We start from the raw sequence: 9,850 nt of genomic DNA, 5'->3' as shown, positions 1-9,850 counted from the left end.
TTTTGAGAGCCAAAACGGTTTGTTTGATTGGTGCGATGTCTTTGGCAAAATTGTAGATAATAGTTTTGTCTTTCCGAAAAAATACACTTTGATTTTGTTTTAAGAATAGGTTAAAAGATAAATTAAAAGTTAATTATCTAAAGAAGCTTATCAATCCGATTATAAAAAAATCAAAACAAAAAAAAAGATAAAATTTTCGAAAAAAAAATGTTTTAGAAGGACGAATCTATTATTTACAACTTTTTTAAAGACACTATGCCAATCAAACAAACCGTTTTGGCTGTAAAAGTATTTTAACTCACCAATAGTGTGCTCTATTGATGATCCTGTGGAAAAAAAATTTTTTTTTTAATTTAAAATTTTTTTTTCTTGATCAATGTTCAGGTAATTTGTTTTACTTTTATAAAAAAAGTAGATTAAAAATAAGAGCTTTTAAGACAATTAATTTTTTAACTTAAAAAAGAAGGAAATATTTTTCAGCAGAGCGTATATTTTTCTCGGAAAGAAAAAAATATAAATAATAGAAAATAAAAATTTTCCACTATCTCCGCCATAATGAACTGGTTGATTCATTAAGTTGGGGAAGTTCCAAGTTTCTAATCATTACTTTTAGTAAATTTTCTTTCAAATGCATACGTCTTGTATTTAAATCATGATCTCCATGAAATTTTATTTATTACCATCATGTTCGATTACTGAATAATATTCTTTATCCTAGAGGTGGTACAGAGGACTGTGTCGAAGTAGTCGTCGTGACGCAGTAGCAGTCGTTGTATTTGCAGATGTTGTAGAAGTTGTTTAACCAGCAGCGGTTGTTATCGTAGAAGCTTCAGTAGCAGTTGTACTAGCATCGGTTGTGGAAGTTGTTGAACCTTCGGTTGTTGTGGTAGCACCATCAGTAGTCGTACTAGCAGCGGTTGTCGATGTTGTGGTAGAAGCTTCAGTAGTCGTTGTACTAGCATCGCTTGTGGAAGTTGTTGAATCTGCACTGGATGTTGAAGTACTACTGGGCGTAGTTGAAGTTGTTGAGGCTTCGGTTGTTGTAGTAGAACCACCAGTAGTTGTACTAGCGGCTGTTGTTGATCTGGTGGTAGAAGCTCCAGTAGTCGTTGTGCTAGCATCTGTTGTGGAAGTTGTTGTACTAGCGGTCGTCGAAGTAGTTCTCGGCGTAGTTGAAGTTGTTGAGCCTGCGATAGTTGTGGTACTAGCAGCTGTTGTTGATGTTGTAGAACCCAAGGACGTTGAGGTAGAACCCGCAGTGGTCGTTGTAGTAGACCTTGCCGTGGTCGTTGTGCTTCCAGATGCGGGTGTAGTTACTGTTGATGACCCGACCCGAGAGGTAGTAGTAGTTTGGCTCAAGGTCGTTGTTGTGGCCATAGTTGTAGTTGCTACTGGAGGCGTACACATCATTTGCGTTATGACAGGGGCGGCAAAATAAAACTGGTTGAAAGATGCTTGGATCATTAAAGTGACTGACGAAGAGCTGATGCCTCCATGCTCAATTGTTGCTAGTATACCAGATAGCCGATTCCGGGGAGCTTGTTGAATTTTTATATAATTAATGGGCTGTCCGGTTGGCTGTGGAAGATAATTGTTTTTGGGTGATTATTATTTTGTTTTGTTATTTTCATAGACAGTGTTACTATGTAATGGTAACTGGTATGGTCCTTGAATCACTTCAATTGGATTGTTGAGCTGCATAAAACGCCCTGTTAAGTTAACAGGCTTGCAGCAGTCTAGAAACAAATCACAAACGACTTATATGGGAGCTCGTAGCCTCAAGGTTACAGGGTCTGCTATGACAAGCGAATGGTCATGAGATCGAATCTTTATATAGTCAGAGACCGTTCGGTGTCAGAGGATCTTTTACTCATGGGTTTATTTTTAGTTTTTCTCTCATCCCCCATTTTGACCTTCCCCTCACGCTAAAAAATCAATACACGGTTGATTTTTTAATCAATAGAGTTTATTCGACACGGCACGATACATAAGAGACACAGTTGAATGAATGAAAATACCTCTCCAGTCAATTATATTTGTCGATACTTGGCAGGGGCACACAACGAGGCTCGGTAAATAAGAGCAGTAAAATTAAGCGGTACGGGTAGAAGTAAATCTGTGTCAAAGTACCCTATCTTTCCGTAACAGTCGTTAGAGATGTAAAGGTGAACTCGGTCTCTGGCAGCAACGATTGTTCTTATTTCCTTTCCCTAACCGAACGGACGTAGCCGGCGCCTTCATCGATCTATAACTATAATTGGAAGCTTTTAAACTGTTGTACATTGAAGATGGTAAATTAATTCCCCTCTACGGTGGTTCTTTGTGTAACTTCACTAGCTCAGACCCATCACGGAGGAATAACTACGAAATGTGCAGTTCAAGCTCAAACTGTAGAGATAAATCAGAAACTAATCTTAATCAGAAGTAAGCTGTTTATTTTCCGTTATTGGCCTTGGCATCGCGTCACTTATTACAATTTCGATAACTGACAATTTAAGAGAAATGACAAGAATGAAACAAACTGATGCAAACAAACTTAGCCCCTTTTGCGTTTACTATCCCGGACTGAAGCGCCCCATAAAGGCCGCCATCAGTCAAACAAATAAGATGATTCGGTTGTCCGGTTGGTCGATCCGAACTTAAGTCAAGCGAGAAGAATGCAGGCTCGAAATACTTTATCGGATTAACTAGACCACTTCATCCTGGCGAGGCCTCCAGTTACAATGCAGCCTCGAAGGCGTAATTCTCACACATGCTGGGGCTTCCTACTCAAGGGGTAATCAAGCGCGCAATATTGAAGTGTCATATTACGGCTCGGTTATGGCTCCTTCCACGCTTGGGTTCGCAGTTTGGCAAACAATGTTGCAAATTTGTAGAGCATCTTGACGCGAGCCTGAGAAACTCTATCTCGCGGATATGAATGTGTTAAGTGTGCAGGCAAAACGTTAGGATCCTTTCTCTGCTGAGCAAAACGTACCTCCAACGATGATTTGTTGCAAACCGGTTGCACTAGAATTAGGTTTCTTGGTTTTGCGGTGCAGATTGAGGGGTATACTTTATATGGATTATAGGTTATTGTTGAATTTGGAATTAGAAAATTATTACCGAGAAGAAACGTTATTTATACAACATTGAAATAAATAGTTCAAAATTCGTTGGATTCGTTTAAAATTGATTGTGACGAAACAAGACTACTTAACAATGTCTTTCAAAGGCTCTTAAAAACTGAACTATACATTGATTCGGTTATGTCTTTGAATAACAATTTATTTAATACTCATATGATTGGAAATCACTTTGATTATCAAGTTGCACCATTGGAATTTGCTATGAATTTAAAATTTGAAATTAAAAATGAATCTTCAAAACATAACTTTTAAGAAAATTTGTCTGACATTTTTCCAATTTGAAGTTTTACCAAAAGCTTTGAAAAAATAGCAGGTATTAAGGAAAAATCAACTTTTTTAGGTAATTGTGCAAAATTAAGTATTTATTTTCTAATTTTTTAAGATTAAATTCAAAATAACTAGTAAAAAGATGCATATAGGAAGTCCATCATTATGAGATTTTAATTGAAAATTTTCGTTTTTCATTTTTCCATTCTCGACTTTCTACTAAATAAATTGTTATAACTTCAAGTTTGTTTAGAAAAATCAACTCTTCGTTTTTAAATTAAAATTGAGTGTTCATTTATAATTTTTCAGTCAGAAAAATATTTTTATACGAGGACGATTTTACACTCAAAACTTTATTACACTTATAGCATTCATACCTGGTCGTGGTGAAGAATTATTTCGGTCCTTCGTGTCCTCATACAAAACCAAAAAGGAAAAAGACGGTGCGACCTCTCGCCGCTCTTTCGTTGAGAGCAGTCAAACGCACTTCGGTAGACGTGGTTCATTGAAAGGCATACTTTGCCTAATCACGATATTTATCGACCGAACGAAAACAACTTCAAATTGTAACACGCCTTTAAAAAAGTAACAGGTAAACATCTCCGACTACACAGTCAGGCCGAGATCGAATTTATTTCTAAATTTCTACGACTATAGCGAAAAAGAAGGTTTTTGTAACCATGTATCTGTGGTAATTGATGAAATTGAACGATGCTGCGCGTGACGTTCGCACAAAACGAAAACGAACGATAAGTTTTTTTTTGTCAAACACCGCGGTTCTATGCGAATGACGCGCGGAAAGCAACGAAGTATTTCTGTTACCTATCCCAAATTCGTTTTTTAAGAGAAAGGCGTAATCACTAGATTAGTTATGATATTAATCAACCGAACAAAACCTACTCCGGTTAGCAGCGTGCTTAAATAGAACCGATGAGTTAGCAGTCTCCGGTGAAAAGGTCAACGTGAGACATGAATAAACATCTGGGTACACTTCGCGAGGTCGTCACACTCCGAAAACTCTTAGACGAGCGAAACTCACCCGGGCCGAATTTGCGTTTACATCGGGACATATTGAATGACCGCTCCATTCCCTTCTACCGACACAGACGCGCGGGAGCGTTTCGCGCCGATAGTCTCTTACTTGTCAAATAAGTAAACTAAGCCACCAATTGATTGCAATAACTGAGTGGTCCCCGTGGTTCTGTGGTTAGCGATGTCGGTCGGCTAGCTCTCCTACACGGTTGTGATATCGGGTTCGATTCCCGATCAGGTCGAGGAATTTTTCGAGCTGGAAATTTTCTCGACTCAGCACTGGGGCACGGTGTATCGTTGTACTTATCCTACAACATGCAAAATGTGCCGAAAACAATATCGATAACGAGTTCTCTCAACTAATCTAGTTGATCGAGACCGCATTAGCCCCCAGGCTAGCGTGTGATATTGTTATTGTGATTGCAATAACTGACAATGTTCCATGCATGAATAGCCCAAAAACTTCCAAGAATGCAGATATGCATATCAAACAAACCAAAGTTCTAAGTTTTAAAATGCCAAAACAATCTCAATCAAAATTTAGTTTTCATGGCCTATTGTTTTCTATACTAGATAACACTTTGTGAAATTGAAAATGAAACTGGCAAATGTTGCGTCAGATTGCAAACGATTATAGCGAGCGAACGACTCAATGCATCTTAGTCATTTATATGTCGGTGGATGGATAAAATGTGTAACAATTTTTTGATGTAATGATCAATAACATTGATATAACAATAACATGGACGAAATAAATTCCACTGCCCACATATTTTGACTCAACAAAGTGTTTTGGTTTGAACAGCGGAAAGCAAATTTAATGCGCGGCCAACAAAATATTCAATACTATCGGTGGTGGTGCGATCATCAGCGCTCTATAGCACACATTTCGAGCTGAAGATTATGGAATCGGTTCTTTTTAGAACTATAAATGCTTGAAGATAGGAGTTATGAGAATTTTCACAACTACTCCTAGTGTGAAATGGTTATCTATTACTCAATAATCTTTTTACAATAACGACCAGAGCGCACCAAAGATAAACGGTAGTGTTGCCTATGAATAGTTTATCACAGCAAAATATAACCCTCATTTCAAAAATTTTCACTGCTGAATTAAGTAATTTCCGGTTTAATTGTTTCTTTGTGCCCACTCGAGCACCGTTATCAGTGAAATATTAGTTACAAAAATTAGTTAACCTAAGAACCAGAGTGATTTTCGCATCGGGAAAGCAAAAACTTTCTTTTCACTTCAAAATCACTCAGTAGTGACGAAGGTGTTTTGGTTTGTTCCTCTTTCTCTAAGCTGTGTGGCCACGCCCTAATGGCAAAAATCTACGTTGACCTTGGTACAAAAAACTGCGTGTAGAAAATTCAGCTTCAGTCTAGTTTGTCCACAATAGCGAGTGGAGTATAGCTGTTAGAGGTACGCGACATTGAAAAACGAGAGCTGCATACGAGTCAACTTTCAGGTACTGCGGAGTATGTTACCTTTATTTTGCATACGGCAGCAACACTTACCATCGTACGCTGCAGGATATTTTCCTGACACAGCTCCAGCACAGCGGAGAGCAAATTTAATGCGCGGCCAACAAAATATGCAATGCTACCGGTGGTGGTGCGATCATCAGCGTTCTGTAGCACGAAATTCATACTGAAGATTATGAAATCGGTTGTTTTCAGAACTACAGATGCTTGAAGATAAGAGTTACTGCATTTGTTTCCTTTTCGACCACTTGATGGATTTGTCAGGTGGGTTGCCACCTGACATGAATATCTTGTCCGGAAATTTTCAAAGTACACAGGAGGGGGAGGGGTTGGGGCGATTGCAAAAGGTACAAGAAAACTTGAACATCGAAATTGGGGTAGCTTCAACATTTCTTAGCTCTACAGAAAGAAAAATTTATTTTTACAAAATTATTCTACACTATTTTTAGAGTTGAAGAGTTAAAATCTCCACAGTTTCATAAAATTTCGCGATGCGCTTCATTAATCCTCTGGACCTTTATTGTCACCATCGATTAAACAACCCGAAAGAAACAGTCAGTTAACATTGCATTTTGAGAATGGATTTGGCACCTCTGACGTATTCTATTGTCACCGCACATATCACCAGATCATGTCTCTCTCTGAGTATTTATAGTCATATCTTTCTACTTTAATTACAGTTCACTAAACCATACTTGAAATTTTCGATGGTTATGCTGTTAAATACTGTTAGAAAACAGATCAATCTGTCATATAAAATACAGTTGGTGCCAATAGTGCGTGTAGTCGATGAGTAATAAAAGTGAAGTTTATTTATGGAGGCAAAAATTGATTCCTCTCCGCGTGGGGAGGGTTAGAAAAACAATGCTGCTGGAAATTTTTGGTAAATAATATTTCGCGGTGCTGCTAGATTGTAAGTTTTTGCAATGAACATCCATGAAATGTAAAAAAAATTGATATTTTTTCAATGTTCTTTTTTTATGAAATCAGTACTTATCGGTTAGATTTAGTACCAAAGAATATTGTGAAAAGCGTCGACTGTCTCATGTCCAAACTTATTTTTAAATAAATTCTGTCTCATGTCCAAACTTATCTTTCTTAAATTCATTGAATTTATTGAAAAATAGGATAATAGAGGTTTTGGTCCGACGGAAAAAGCTTATCTCTTCAGAAACCCCCTGAACAGATCTGTAATATGTCAGTTTCAAAAGTGTATTACATAAATGGAGTAAAGTGAGAGACATCGATAAGCGTTTATCAATTAGCGTGTATTAGCGATCAGCGGCGTTCAATTGTCTATTGGTGATGCCGCACACTACAAAGATTACGTTCAATAAATATTTTGTTTGTAAGATTCTGATGAGCTACCTTTGTGAAAAGTTTCTCTCTCTACAAATGTTATGTATTTATAAATCTCGAATATATTTTCTATCAATTCTCTGCTGTTTCCTTGATTTACCGTCCTGTATATGGCTAAGACTTGAGACTTGCCAGAGCAAAAAAAAAAAAAATAAAACTATAACACTGTTATCACAATACCGCTAACAATTTGTAAATCAGATCTGTAACACTCACTTGTTTCACTTTTTGTTTCGCTGCATGTTAACAGATATGTTTATTGCAAGAAAAAAAAAATCATTGGAACTTACTCCCTATTTAGGGATATACTGTCTATGAGATGTAAACTTGCTAATATACTCATTTTAAACCTAAATAAAACTGGCTCAATGCAACTTAAATATAAAACGGCCAATTAGAGAAAAAAAGTATGTCACACAAAATTCTACTACCGGTTCCATAACCAGTTTCTCGAATGTGGGATATCGTATCTAACGGTGAAAGATTAGCGAAATTCGTTAGAAGAAGCCCCTCTCGAGAAATTGATATAAGAGTCAATACTTCACAGCGAACTGGTTTAGTCCGTCCGTTTAGTTCTAGTCGGGTCTAGGCGAAAACATGTCATTCTGCACAGCGCAGGCGATCAGTTTCCTCCTGCTGTGTACACTAACCGCTGCGAAAATTAACACTGATGAGCAGAGTTACTTTTTCGGCTCAAGAGCCGTAACGGATGGACTCTGCCAAACGAAGACCCTTCCTAGGGGCAGCCGTACTCCGGCCACAGTTTCCTTCAGTACAATTTCGGTAAGTTTTCCACGCACGTGGGCACACAAGAATAATGTCAATCCATTTTCTCCCGCAGTCCGGTACTACGGTCAGCATGGTTTACGTGAATGCCGACATAGCTTTCCCGTACGGTTTCTACGTTGATGTGATTGGTGGTGCTGTAGGAACGGATCATGTGACTTTTCTTATCACCGCACATAGGTTTTTAAACTACAATATTTTGTTTGAATTTTACTGTACGTCCTGAAAGTGCAACCAGCCGTTGTTAGTTGACCGAGACACATGCATTCATTGGTTATTGTTCACAATAAATTTTAAATTATTGACCTATACTGACTCGAATTTTCACCATAGTGTCACGAATTATTACAGAAGTGATATATAGTATTTCACCAACATCTTCGGAGCACACTTACATTATTGAAATTCAAAACACGAGGACTTGTTTTTCCTGACTGCAGTGTCTTGTAGAAACAAATCGAATCGTTGGCATTGTAAGTTCCAAACTCTAACGTTTGAAAGTTCGGGAAATCGAGAATCGCGATGCACCGCACGTGTGACAACGACACTAACAGCACCATTAGACTGCCAAATTGTACAAAAATTCTGCTGGCCATACCGAAAGACCTCACTGTTTCAGAGACACAACGAAGATGCTATAGTATACTGAGAAGTGCAGCGATATGTTCCTTCGCTTTTGTGGACCCATTAAAGTGGTGAACTTTCCCCAAGTCCCGATGGTTCCAAGTTGGTAATCATGTCGATTATTGGAATAAAAATACCTCAATGCAATCACCGAGCAGTGCAATATCAAGCGCATCTTCAACGAAAATTCACAGACCAGCAGAAACAGAATTTCGTAATCATTCTCAAAACGGGAACAGTAGCGAAGGGGAAGGTAAAATTTTTAAACGGCCATACACTATCCGAACGGGAACTGCAACGGTTTGGTGGTAGAACATTTATGGGACATCGGGAAAAATCAGGTTTGGCTGCACACAGTGATCCCCAGACAGCAAATTTTAATGTTTTCGATTCTTATTTCTGCGTCCTGTTATGCAGCTTTTTCCGTTATGTTGTGCTTTCAATGTTTTGATAAGTGAATAAAGATTTAATTTCAAAAACACGTCTCGGCAACGGAATTTGAAATCAGTGTACTGTTTAATTTCGGATTTAAAAAAAAAAACATTATTAGTATTCGTAACAATATTTATTTAGAGCATCCAAATCAGCAATCACTAAGCTGCACACCAAAATTGGAAGACAACATTGTAGGGCAGCATCCGTTTACCGGTCATTTGGAACGAAATGAAGGTCGTTGCGATGGCTCCTTCCTGGATAAACAAACGGAACCCATATTTCGAGTATCGGTCCGCATTGACCGTCACAAAGTCAATCACATTTGCCGCAGTCTGTAGGTGTTCGAAAGCGATATTTGAAGTGTCGTCAAATTCTTGGGTAATTGTCTACTTACCGGATTCCGATATTGAACCTGAATAGGAGTTAGTGAACCCTTTGTAATGGTTGTCTCATGGCAAAGAGTATCCGTTGGTTGTCTCGAGCCGAAGGAATAACTCAGTTCCGTTGTTTTTGCTCCAGTCATACGGATGTATCCATCTACCAATGAATTTTGAAAGGCACAGAACACAACCAGCACCACAAATCCCCTCAATATCATTGTAAAAAAGTATTACACTTCACCTCTGATGCTATACTGAAACGACTGTGGCATTGAGTCCTTTTTATAGCGTTCAGCGTTATAACCGGAGGGCACCAGCAAATCGGGACCGATCTTGTTCGATAAATGAGTTGCT

At 38.2% G+C, this 9,850-nt stretch overlaps 1 protein-coding gene across 1 annotated transcript; it reads right to left on the bottom strand.

The window, feature by feature from the left end:
• Window positions 1-386: 386 nt before the first annotated feature.
• Window positions 387-8,733, bottom strand: LOC129724107 (uncharacterized). The gene is made up of 2 exons (XM_055678742.1): window positions 8,453-8,733; window positions 387-1,578 (listed from the first exon to the last, which is right to left on the bottom strand). The coding sequence occupies exons 1-2, from the start codon at window positions 8,651-8,653 to the stop codon at window positions 799-801; spliced, it is 981 nt and encodes a 326-aa protein (XP_055534717.1). The 5' UTR covers window positions 8,654-8,733; the 3' UTR covers window positions 387-798.
• Between the last annotated feature and the right edge of the window lie 1,117 nt (window positions 8,734-9,850).

The sequence above is a fragment of the Wyeomyia smithii genome, chromosome 2 (genome assembly GCF_029784165.1).
Source record: "Wyeomyia smithii strain HCP4-BCI-WySm-NY-G18 chromosome 2, ASM2978416v1, whole genome shotgun sequence".
In the NCBI taxonomy this organism is placed as follows: Eukaryota; Metazoa; Arthropoda; class Insecta; order Diptera; family Culicidae; genus Wyeomyia; species Wyeomyia smithii.
The sequence above is the reverse complement of the archived record's forward strand: the minus strand, read 5'-3'. Positions and strand labels throughout refer to the sequence as shown.